At 40.8% G+C, this 12,145-nt stretch overlaps 1 protein-coding gene across 3 annotated transcripts in view; it reads right to left on the bottom strand.

Moving 5' to 3' along the window:
• Window positions 1-10,499, bottom strand: part of eif2a (eukaryotic translation initiation factor 2A) — a 13,017-nt gene extending 2,518 nt beyond the window's left edge. The window contains exons 1-14 of one of the 3 annotated variants that reach the window (XM_042415199.1): window positions 10,395-10,499; window positions 8,899-8,968; window positions 8,493-8,564; window positions 8,227-8,345; window positions 7,068-7,167; window positions 6,743-6,825; window positions 5,261-5,334; window positions 5,022-5,166; window positions 4,830-4,946; window positions 3,804-3,960; window positions 3,587-3,671; window positions 1,578-1,910; window positions 728-841; window positions 414-527 (exon numbers count right to left, since the gene is read on the bottom strand). In XM_042415199.1, the coding sequence (XP_042271133.1) occupies window positions 414-527; window positions 728-841; window positions 1,578-1,910; window positions 3,587-3,671; window positions 3,804-3,960; window positions 4,830-4,946; window positions 5,022-5,166; window positions 5,261-5,334; window positions 6,743-6,825; window positions 7,068-7,167; window positions 8,227-8,345; window positions 8,493-8,564; window positions 8,899-8,968; window positions 10,395-10,422 (1,611 nt within the window). In that variant the 5' untranslated portion in view covers window positions 10,423-10,499. Of the gene's footprint in view, window positions 1-356; window positions 528-727; window positions 842-1,577; window positions 1,911-3,586; window positions 3,672-3,803; window positions 3,961-4,829; window positions 4,947-5,021; window positions 5,167-5,260; window positions 5,335-5,958; window positions 5,995-6,742; window positions 6,826-7,067; window positions 7,168-8,226; window positions 8,346-8,492; window positions 8,565-8,898; window positions 8,969-10,394 lie in introns of those variants that run through there. The other 2 variants (XM_042415200.1, XM_042415201.1) reach the window with 2 other exon arrangements.
• Window positions 10,500-12,145: the final 1,646 nt, after the last annotated feature.

Below are 12,145 nucleotides of genomic sequence, written 5' to 3'. Positions count from 1 at the left end.
AAGCTTTTATTCTGGTTTTGTCTTCAGGTGGAAATCAAGAGACGACATATTTGTACTTTGTTGCCTTAAATAATAATTTATAGTCACATATTTAAGAAAATACAAGAAGCCGTCTCATGTTTTATTTACTTATTGGCTAAAAAAAAACACTTTTAAGACTTTTCTGGCTGTTAGGAACCGTTTTATTCTAGAGGCAGAACTGCAAAAAGGTTTGAAATGACGGTCAGGTCCAGAAAACTGATGGAATTTGTTTATTTTTTAGTAAATGATTGTCTTTAATGTTTGTGTGTGTGCAGGTTAAGTTATATAAGTTGTTCATTATCTCTGTTATTAATTATTTTGATGAATCTAATAACCTCATTCCTTCTGACAGATCATGTGACCCGTCGCAGTAAAGACGAACCGCTCTTCACCTTCTTTACGTTCTTTATCTTCTTGTCCATCTCCGGGTCGCCGCAGGTCGGCTCTGATTGGCTGTTTCTGACAGGGGCGGGGTTAGATGGAGGTTCAGGTTCAGGCTTCGCCTCCTGCAGAATGAAAGAAATGAGTCACAACATATAAATATCTTTATATTATAATCATTTAAAAAAAACGTTTCTATGAAGGCTGAGTCTGTGAGATACTGTCACATGTGACAAGCAGGAAGTAACCTCCTGTCTTATAAATATATTTTAATCCTGACAGCAACAGTTGGGAAGCAGAGAAACAGGTGAGCGCAGCGGTTCACCTGTTTAGCTGCTTTCTTGGCTTCTCGCTTCCTCTGGTTCTTCAGAGCAGTTTTAGAAAGATTCTTCTCTCCTGAAACACCCGGTCGCATGTTCTGTGGCGGCTCCTCCTCGTGCTGACGGACAGAAACACATTGAGTAAATAAGTAAGTAAAACTTTATTTATATAGCACCTTTTTTTTAAACACAGGTTACAAAGTGCTTTACAGTGACGTCGGGACACATTCAGACATCTCACACATACGAACGCAGCGAGCATACAGTCATCACCCAGAGCACACACTTGGATTTATCAAATGTTATGAGGAAGCCCTTCTAAAAAAAAAAAGGAGGTTTTTAGGTGTTTTTTTTGAAACAGTCAACAGATTCAGCTGATCTGATGGAAGTAGGGAGATTGTTCCAAAGTCTGGTTGCCAGGGCAACAAAAGCACAGTCGCCTTTGGTTTGTAGTTTGGCGCGTGGTACGGCCAACAGGTTTTGGTTGGAAGACCTACATGACCGCATGGTAGTAAACGGGCTTAGTAGCTGGGATATATATGCAGGAGCTAAACCGTGTAAGACTTTATAAGACTTCACTGGCAGCCGATGCAGTGAGGCTAAAACAGTTTTATACAAGCTGAAGACGTGACAGGTCAGCTCGGCTACGGCGAGTGAAAAGGGAGTTACAGTAACCGAGGCATGAACGATGTGCTCTAGGTCAGAGGCTGGCAGTAATGGTCTGATTTTTGTGATGTTCCTGAGTTAAAAAAAGCAGGATTGAACCATTTTATTGACATGGCGTCATTATTATAAATATCCTGTGTTTTATTCTTCAGGTGAGATAAACCTGTCAGGTATTAACCGTCTCCTCACCAGTTTGGAGCTGGGCGTGGCCGGCAGGTGTCTCAGAGCAGGTGGGCGGTAGGCCTGTGTGGGCGTGGCCTGTGTGCTTCCCAGCTCGCTGGGCGCCGCCTGGTACTTGATGGCCCGCTCAGGGAAGCTGCCGTCTGGGAACGGCTGCCAGCGGACCTCCCATAACTCGGAGCCGGACGCCACGTCCCACTTGTGCAGCACGGAACCGGTGTAGTGCCAGATCTTATAACCGTTGCTGACACGCAGCCGTGGTGAACACGTCGCCGTGACGACGTGCTCGCCATCGGGGCACCAGGAGAAGTGTGTAGCGTCTGGAGCCTGAGGTTTGGACACCTGAGTGGAAAGAAAAGGTTAGACTAACTTGTACCTCGTCCTGCTGGATCTCTGACACAGCTGACCAGTAAAGACGTTCAGGTCCAATCAGGGACAGGAACTCCTTCTCTCATTGTGGTGTATTTTCATTAAATGTCATTGGTGTGCTTAAAGGCAATATTAAGCTATGCAGATTGATTTTATAAGTTTATAAGCAATAAGGGCTAGTGTGATACAATTTGTATTGGTGTAGTTATAATCTCATGAACCATATTTAACCACACTGTACGTATAGAGGCACGGTAGAAGAATCATAATCATATACTGGAGAAATTTGAGTGTGTTTGTATTACATGTCACTTTGCTTGGGTCTGCTAAAGTCTTCACCTTCTAAAAAAATACTCTCTGGAGGAGATCAAGAAATAAGGGTGTAAAATGACTAGAATAACTTATAAAAAATAAAAGGCCAGAAGACAACTTGGCAATAATGGTGTAAAATGATTCCCAATACTTATATAAAAATTGGATATAATCAGGTAGAATTGAATATGCCAGTACATATCCTCAAACAGCTCAAAACCTGTTTTGAAGAGTTTTGACCAACAACGAGTGACGGAGATAAAAGATAATAATTGGTCTCTTTCATTTAAATGCCTCCATCAGGCCAAACTACGCAAAGCAGTAAAAGAAACGATCAATATGCAGATGACACTCAGACTTATCTCTCTCTGTCCTGTAGATTCTCTCTGGAAATGCACTGAACAAATCAATGATTAGATGAGTGGTTTACGACTCAACTGCTGAAAATGTTGAAGTTCTTTAAACTTTGCGTCACAAGAAGAGAGTTTTATACCATGAGGAAAGTTGTTTGGCACAGAGAGCTTACAAACTGTCCGTCTGATGGAAGATCTGACGAGACTCAGAGGGAAGGACATGTTCTCACACTCAACATGTGCATCAGCATCATTGGGGTCTTTGGTTTTAAAGCCTTTTGGTGCATTTTAAACAAACTCTGATGCTTCAGTTTAGGGTAGAATTTATAAAAGGCCTGCTCCACTCAAAAACATGTTTTTCTTCTGGTTCCTTCAGTTGGATGTTTGTTCTCTGTGCAGAGTTTGTTTTCATTCATCTGCTGAAGGAGGAAAGTTTCTCTGAGCTCATTGAAAGTCTGATTATAAAGTGTGACGAGAAAACTTGAAGCCTCCAGAGCACAAAGACTTTACAGTGAAGCAGGAGACATCTGGTGTCCTGCAGGAAAACATCACATATTTATAGAGTTTGTAGATTTAATGAGGCAGAAGGAGATTTTAACAAGATAATTTAACTTTTTTTGCGGAAAAACCTAATCAGACACACATTATCATCCAAAGTAGAGTATTATATATTATATACACATCTTAAACATGTCTGGAGGAGACTGTGTTCCTTCAGTGCACAAAGAAGAAAAACATTGGATGTAGTTGTTTAAAGGAGGCAATTATGTGATTTGTCGATCCTTGACTCAGACTGTGAGGACAGTGACTGAGACGTCAGTCTGATGTTCTGATTCAGTACTTTGTTAAACGTGAGTCGTGTGTTCTGGTCGTTTAAAGCTCCTCTCGGATGGTCTTTTTCCTAACGTGCCATCAGATCAGGGGACAAAATCAGTCTGTAGACTAAAAACAGCTCTTGTGTTTGTTTGTGCTACTGTTCTTCACCTGTTTGTACTTCTTCACGTCCCAGACCTCCATCTGGCCCCGCAGGTTCCCGAAGCCGGCCAGGACCAGGATGTGGCCCTGAGGACTGGAAACAGGAAAGACGATACAGAAGACCTTTATCAAACTGGCTACCGATCACTGACATCCAGCAGCTGTCGATTCATGAACGGAAAGTCAAACACGTCAGTAAACCTGAGCATCGGGTTCAGTTTCTCACCTGTAGTAGGCGGCGTTTCGCGGTCCAGTCCCAAAGTCGAACACCGGGTCACATTTGAGGTTGAAGATGGTGGCCTTGGCTGGCATGAAGCCGTACACCACACAGAACTCCGTAGAGTTCGGACTCCACGACACGTCGTAGATCGGCCCGTTTTTCACTGTTTCCAACATGAAAACAGAGAAACGTTGAGTCGAGCGGCGAGACGTTTCCTGCCTCACTTACAGTTTGTTCCTCAGAGGTTTTTCTCATTTTGTTCCTCCGTCTTTATTAAAAGCTAAAACATGTTTTTGGAGATATGAGAGTCAACAGTTATTTTGCTTGAATTCAATATTTACTCCTCTTATAAAGTTTTAATGGCTTTTCTTACCCTAATAGTCCAACGATGTTCTGTCTAATATGTTGTTCGTGTTGCAGGTTCAGTTTCCTTCTTGTGATGGGAGTCCAGCCTACAGAGCTCTGATTGGCTACGTTCTTTATTTAATGTAATTCTGTTTAACTTGTCTTGACTCTCTGTATAAACATTTCCTGCACAAGCAAGTTTGTTTACTTTAAATTCATATTTAGCTGATGGTAAAGATGTCTTTGTGTGCATATCACATCTTTAAATCTTTTATAAAATGTATTTTTTTTAATGTACAAACAAATACATAAAGGAGGGAGCAATTAGATTCAACCTGGTGCAGTGGAAACACAGGTCTATACTTCTTTTATTTATTATTATTTCTTCTCATTCATTTCAGAATAAAACTGATTTAAAACGCTGTTAAGGATTGTATCTGAGGGGGAAACGGCATCAACACACCGATTCTGTTTGACTGAAATGTGGGTTTGTGAAGAACAAACCTGTTCTGGTCAAACAGACTAAAGTTGTGGAATCCACACTTTAATTTCTGGTTTATTCGTCTTAATTTCAACACCACATTGTTCAAACAGCATAGAGCAACTATAGTTTTAATGCCTCTCCTCGTGTCTGATGTATTTCATAATAAACATTAGTGTGTGATATGTATAATAAAGGGTCCTTACGCAGTTGAACCAGAGCTGTCTCTCCGTTAACCGCCAGGTAATGCAACGTCTGCTCGCCATAATATGAAGCTCCGGTTTTATCGACTTCAGTGCTCGCCGTCACCAACACGGCCGAGGCTGTGAGAGAGGAGGAGGTGATTAATGTTTACGTCTGGTGAGATTATAAACGGCTTCGTATCTGGGCTCTCACACCTTTCTTGTTCCACTGCATGGTGACTCTGTCGGCCTTGAAGAAGCTCTTGTTGGCGAGCGCGGCGGTGGGTCCGCCCAGCACCGGGTACTGATACAGACGGACGAATGACGGGGCTCCTTTACTGCCCGGCACGTAGACGGCTACCTGCAGGGGACAAACAGGACCGAGACAGACTAGGAGAGTAGAAACCGGAGCTCACACACACACTGCTGGTTGAAGGTTTTTGGTTTTTTCTCACCTTGCTGGGCTGACCTCCGGGTGACAACGCAAAGTCTGACACTTTCTGCATGTGAAGCTTGTTGGCGATGGTGTCTGAGGACAGAAACACACTCAGGACCTCAGATACCTGCTGTCAAACAAGATCTAATAACAGCTGATCTGATCAGATCTTAATATTAACGGAGAAGGGGAGGCAACCATCCACAAAGTTCAAGCTGCATTCACATCAATCAGGCGTTGTGGGGAAAATTCCAGTCCTCTCATTGATTTGAATGGGAATTAGTGTGTTTAAGGGTGCAGGAGTGTGAACCGAATAGGGTGCTGCAAAAAACCTCAGTGGCCCTGCGGGAAGAAGTTGAACCAGAATCAACTTTTGCAGAAACGCAACCCGACGTCTCACTGCGGTGGCCAATAACGTGAGCCGGCGATCAGCGGTACAAAGACGTCACTAGGACAAGGGGAGGACATTTCTCTTAACGTTACAAGTATAGTTAAGCTTTGCTGTCGGCTTCCTGACTCATTTTAACAAAGACGAGAGAAAAAGAGAGAGAGAGCAGCGGTGGTCGAGCGAGCTAGAGAGTGAATGGAGAGAGGGAGCGTAGCGAGAACAAAGCAGTGAACCGGATAAATAAAATATTATTTTCTGATTGTTTCACAGCTGTTACGTTCTGTGTCTGTGCTGTACATTTACTGCCAGACTGACAACTTACTACTAACCTTTTCCTCTGCTCCGCTCGCATCCACCGTCACTTCTCTGCTCCTCGCTCTTTCCCGCTCGCTACGCAAACATACTCCTTAACGGAGCCGCGCGACCAGTGGTTTCCCAGGCAACGACGCAGAGGTTGACTCACGTACCGGAGCAGCGCAGCACAGAGACTCCCAAACGCTGTCGGATATCAAATATTAAAAAAATATTTTTTTTTGGCCTGGCGGGGGTTCTCGTTGTGTCATTCTGGAGAAACACAGATTCAGTAACCGTTCAGTAAACGTTGAGTACAGTTAGACCCAGCAGGCTCCATCAGGTTGGGCGAGTTCAAAGTTGTGAAAACAACGGGGGTGTTTTGAATACACCCCCGTTGTTTTCACAGGTAATTTGTTAGTCTGTCCCTCCCGCCGCAGGAAATAATGGATTAATCCTGGAAAGCTGTTGATGTAGCACTTTTCTCCTTATGAAAATAACACGGAGATTATTCGACCAATGAGAATTTAGTTGGATGAGAGCATATCGACCAACTAATCGACCAGCGGACTACAGCACTAGTGTGAATGCAGCTTTATAAATAACAGCAGAGCTCTCTGAGATGCCGATGGCTTTATGGCAGCAGATTCACCACTAAATGTAATGTAATGCTGCTGTCATCACTTATTTAGATTAATATAATTTATTTAAACAATTTTCACTCAGTCAGCAGCTTAGTTTTATGTAGAATACATGTTAACTAAAGCTCGCTAACAGCTGAGCTAACGCTATTTAGCCTCAATTCAGACTTTAAACTCTTACTGAAGTCGTTCTTCTCAAAGAAGTGCAGCTCATTGTTGACGCTCCTCACAGCGATGTGCTCGTCTTCAGACCAGCTGGGACACCTGCAGCCAATCACAGACACTGAACACTGAAGCTTTAATTTAAGACTTTTTAAAAGTTTATAGGATTTAGTGGCATCTAGTGTTTGAATGTAACAAACGTTCATTTATATGTAAAAGTTCCACAATACAAGTTTAAAAACATTTCATAATAATTCAATGTAGGACTTCTATTTCTTTGAGGAAACTGGGTTCAGTGGTTTTTAAGACTTTTAACGTGTGATCTGCTGTGAGCTGAAACTGACCAGCTGTCGACCTTCTTCTGGTACAAAGCTTTGATCAGCCGGCCGCTCGGCAGCTCCCACAGCTGGAGGTTAGCTTCACCCTGAGGACAGTCCTGAGACTCTGACACACACACACACACACACACACACACACACACACACACACACAGATTAACTTCTAGCTCATCTTGATTTTCTAGAATACAATAAATGTGATTTTAGAATCTCAGGATTTAACTTCAGTTGTCGTCTAATCTCATTTTATCTCAACGTTGTTCTATTTTATTTCGTCTCATATCCGCAAATCTAATCTTTGCTGTGTCTCAAATCTCATATTTCTTTACTTACACTTAACAATTGAGTGCATAAGTGCGTTCACACTGAGAAGTATGGGAAATGCACTGTGAGAACCCAGATGGTGCACTCAATACGGCCAAAAAGCTGAGTGTGGAACTATGGACACTTCTCGCCCTCAATGGTCGCCATCTTGGCTACGTAGCGGAAGGGGAGGGATCACTTTTCAAACTGGAAATGGCGGCCGAGTACGTTGTAACTACGGTGAACATCACCGCATTATATAAATGTGAGTTATACATGTGTTTTTTTAGCACTAAGCACCACTATACTGTTGTCGGATATAAGCCATCAGTATGTTTTTTGGGTTAATTTAGCAGTCTGTAATGATTTGATAGCGCGAACGATAACGCGAATGCTAACGTTAGCTAATGCTAATTTGCGATCGTCATTTCCGGTAAGTGCACAACAGCTGTGTTTGATTTGAGACGACACTAGCCTGTCCACAGCTCTTGTTTTGTCGTCTCCTCTCCAGCTCATTTTGCAGTTTATCCAGATAATCTCATCTAATATTCTTGTTTCTTCTTTTGTCATCCTAATTAATACTAATCTCGTGTCGCCTGTTTCATTTCACTAAATCTCGTCTTGTCTCATCTAATTTTATCTTGTCGTCCCCAATTTATCTCGTACAATTTTGTCTAATCTCATCTTTTCTTGTGTCATTTAGTCTCATTTGATCTCATGTTGACTCCTGTAATTTCATCTAATCTCATCTCGTTTTATCTCGTCATTTTGTGTCGTTGTTACTTATCTCGTCCCATCTAATCTTATTTTTTCTCTTTCATCTTGTGTTTTCTATCTAATCTTGTTTAGTCTCTGGTCTTACTGCTGTAGGGCTGCCAGGTGACCAGAACGCTGCTGAGAGGAGAGAATGCCAGCAGAGCCGTCTTAGGGAGGTCAAGGGTCGTCACGATGGAGCCGTCTGAAGATTTCACCACAGAGACGCTGATGGACGGACAGAGAGGACAGATTTAAACCATAAGAACACTCCGAGTCTGTAAAGGTCCGATTTGATATCTGACAAACACAGAATGTTTGTTTTTGTAATTTTGTTTGAATTGGTCCTTTAATGATTTTGTAATAATTAATTACCTCTGTCCGTTGCACCAACCAAACAGCGTCCCATCTCTGCTGAAGGTGACGCACCTGCTGATCCGAGAGTCCCTGAGACACACACACACACACACACACACACACACAGTGTTTCCATCACTTCAGAGGACATTACATTGACTTACATTCATTTCATGGAGACTTACCCTAATCTTAACATAACCATAAACTAACCTTAACTTAACAAAGTCTTCACTCTTAAATTAATGATTTACATTAAGTGAACTTTTGCTTTTTGTCCCCATAAGGGAGGCGAGTCCCCAAAATATCAGGAATACCTGGACCACACACACACACACATACTGATGAATGTGCTTTATGGGGACGTTACTGTGAAGCTGTATGATGATGATGATGATGATGATGATGTCGTCAGGTGTTTTACCTCTGGAAGGCTGAATGCTGTTCACAGCCTGGAGGACCGCAGAGCAGAGACGTACCGTCTGATCCACGTACTGAAACACACACACACAGTAAATCTTCTATTTTCTATAATCATCAATCGATCAATAATCTTGTTTTTTTTTTTTTACAGATTTATGGCCAAAACACTCAAACTGTTTAATTTAGTAAGAGAGGAAAGCAGCAGATCACACTGGAAAAACTGGAACCAGTTCAGAGATTTTACTGGAGAAGTGATATAAAACACCTCATTATCAAACTGATCAATTAATATTCTGCTTTAATGAGTAATTCATTATTTCAGCATCAATTCAATCAGTGTTAATCACTGCTTCTTTCACTCTCAGCGGGTTTGGATCTTTTTACCAACATGTAATGTAACAATAATAACAATACATTTTATTAGTTAAAAAAAAAACAACTTTAAATGTAAAACACAACATAACTGCAGAGCACAGCACGTAAGATATTAGATTAATAGAGAGAGAAGCTTAGAGCTCTTATTTGGAATCTGACGGCCAAATTTCATTAAGAAATCTGTTAATTTAAAGTTTCTGTGTTTATCGGCTCAGAAGTTCAGCACATTAAATTATACTGAAAACTGCCTGCGACACCTAAAATGTCACTTTTTAATTCTGCATAAATGTAATTTCTCATTCAACAGTTACATCAGTGTTTTTTGAACGTTCATGTTCAGCTCGTCAGTTACTTTAATGATCGTGAAATGTTGACAGCAGGTTTGATCAGTTATTGGAGAGACACTTGTGGGTTTTATTTATGCCAAATGAACCAAAAATCTATTCTGAATTAAATCTGAAGCTTTTTAAAAAATTTTTATTTTATGTTAAACCAGTTTGCCAAATTCAAATCAACAGGAAATTACCAGATCTTGAACTGAGTTTGGCACATTGAATCAAGGTCTCTTACAATGACGATGGAGGCCAAACTTCATTGAGAAATCTATGAATTTGAGGTGTCCACGTTCACCGGTTGAGCAGCTCAGCACATATTATTATACTCAAGACAGTTTGTGAAACTACAGGTGTCACTTTGCAGTTCGGCTGATATATTATCTCTCAAACAGCCGTTAACTTGGTGCATTTTAACAGTTTCTGACCGGATCATCAGTTATTCCCACAATGAAGAAGAGTCTCTGATACCGCGTGAACAAGCTTCACAACTTGATTAATTTCACCTGAGAGACACTGATCGGTTTAAATTTATGCCGAAAATCAACAAATAAACTGCTGATTTAAGACAAGTGTGTATTTATTTTTCTTTATGGACGAACATGTGTTTGCTAAAAGCAAATCATCAAAACATCGGAAGATTTAAACGGAATTTGGCGCAAAACTGGAGCCGATCGGACGGGTGAGCGCGGGATTTTTAACCGCCGGTGCTGCAGCTGGTCGGTAACATGTCGGTAACACGTCGGTGTAAATATTTAAACACAGTTCACACAAATCTGAAATTACCCACCTGCTAACAGCGGGATGGGGGGCGCCATGTTTACGTGTGCAGGAAGAAGGAATCCAGTTGGCCGGAAATGCGTCACGGCAGCGGAAGGCGGGGCGTGCAGTGCCACATCAGCACACTCCTTTGATTCACCACGTATTTAAACAAAGACACGTGTTTAATTCGTTAACCAGAAATCACCTGTGTCGTTATATTGTTAATAGGATGTATTATTATCAATAAATAAGATAAAATTTGTTTTTATTCATTTTTCAGGTTGGAGTTGAGTTTTAAAGCTGCGTCAAGCTGCCGGAGAGCAGCGCGGAGGGAGAAGACTTCCGTTTTCAAAGTGTGTGTACAGATCAATAAAGATCACATCTTCATATTAAATATCAAATTAAACCCTGTTGTGGCAATGAATCCTCTAGATATTGATTTGTGTTCTGTGTCCCTTCAATTCCCCAAAACTTCACTCAACAAAACACAACAAAAAACATTAAAGAATAAAAACAGCAGACAGAAAATAAAGAGTAAAAAGGACAAAAACAGCAGAGACAAAAATAGAGGGGGTTAAATATTAGAATAAAATTCAAAATAAAAACAACAAATCAAACTACTGCAAATGAAATAATAATAATGAAATAGTAGTAGTGATCATAATAATAATAATAAAGTAGAAAAATAACTATAATGAATAAGTCAAATAATAATGAACTGGCAAATAAATAAATAAATAAAATTAAACTAAACAAAGAGCAACAGAGATGTTATGTTATGTTTTGTGCAGGTTATTACTTTCAATGAGTCCTTAAAATTAGACAATTTCAACAAACAAAACTTTTAATTTATATATACAGATTTGCTCTAACAGTAAAATCCAATCAAAAATAGTTTTTGGAGTTAATAAAAGATTTGTCATAGCTTAATAAAACATTAAATACTTATGGTTGTGAAACGTTCTTTGGGTGTTGCCCACAGACGGACACTGTCATGTCCGTAGCTTACATGAATTATGGGTGCTGTAGTTTTTTTCACCATGTACAGTAGTGATGATGTTGTTGAATTAAAACATTTACGGAGGGAAATCAAACCATCCTGATGAAATGAATAAAATCAAATGAATTTTATATAACAGATTGTGATTTACACACTAGTCTGAAAAGTGGAAGTGCTTTAAACCTTCATTCTCTCTCCAGCAGGGGGCGACTCCACTGGCTCCAAAAAGCAGTCTGATTGTATAGAAGTCTATGAGAAAATGACCTCACTTCTCACTGGATTTATTACCTCAGTAAACACTTTCCTAATGAGTTTATGGTCTCAGTTGCTAGTTTCAAATCTTCTTTAATACAGCATGATGTTTATTTTACAAATTATGGTCCCATTCCGTGTACAATAGATGATAAAGTAGCGTATGCTTTATGGTGTGGCTACGTTGTGATTGACAAGTCGCTACCATGCCAGTGCGTCAGGTGCTGTGGTTGGACCCCGAGGAGCTTCTCCACGCTCTCATCCAAATATGGTCACTTCAAAAACACAAGATGGCGACGATGGAGATGCCTGGACGCCTCAAAACCAAACGGGACTCCACAAACCAATGGGTGACATCATGCTGGCTACGGTCTATGTATCCGACAGAGTCATCACGTTTCTACTGACAGTCAGCTGACTTCAGGAACAAAAATAATACATTTTAGCATAAAGTTTTACCTTTCACGTGTTTACTGTTCATTGACAATGAATGTTACGTATTGGGAGCCACGCCCTCCGTGAACACG

Source organism: Thunnus maccoyii, chromosome 6 (genome assembly GCF_910596095.1).
Source record: "Thunnus maccoyii chromosome 6, fThuMac1.1, whole genome shotgun sequence".
Taxonomy (NCBI): domain Eukaryota; kingdom Metazoa; phylum Chordata; class Actinopteri; order Scombriformes; family Scombridae; genus Thunnus; species Thunnus maccoyii.
The sequence above is the reverse complement of the archived record's forward strand: the minus strand, read 5'-3'. Positions and strand labels throughout refer to the sequence as shown.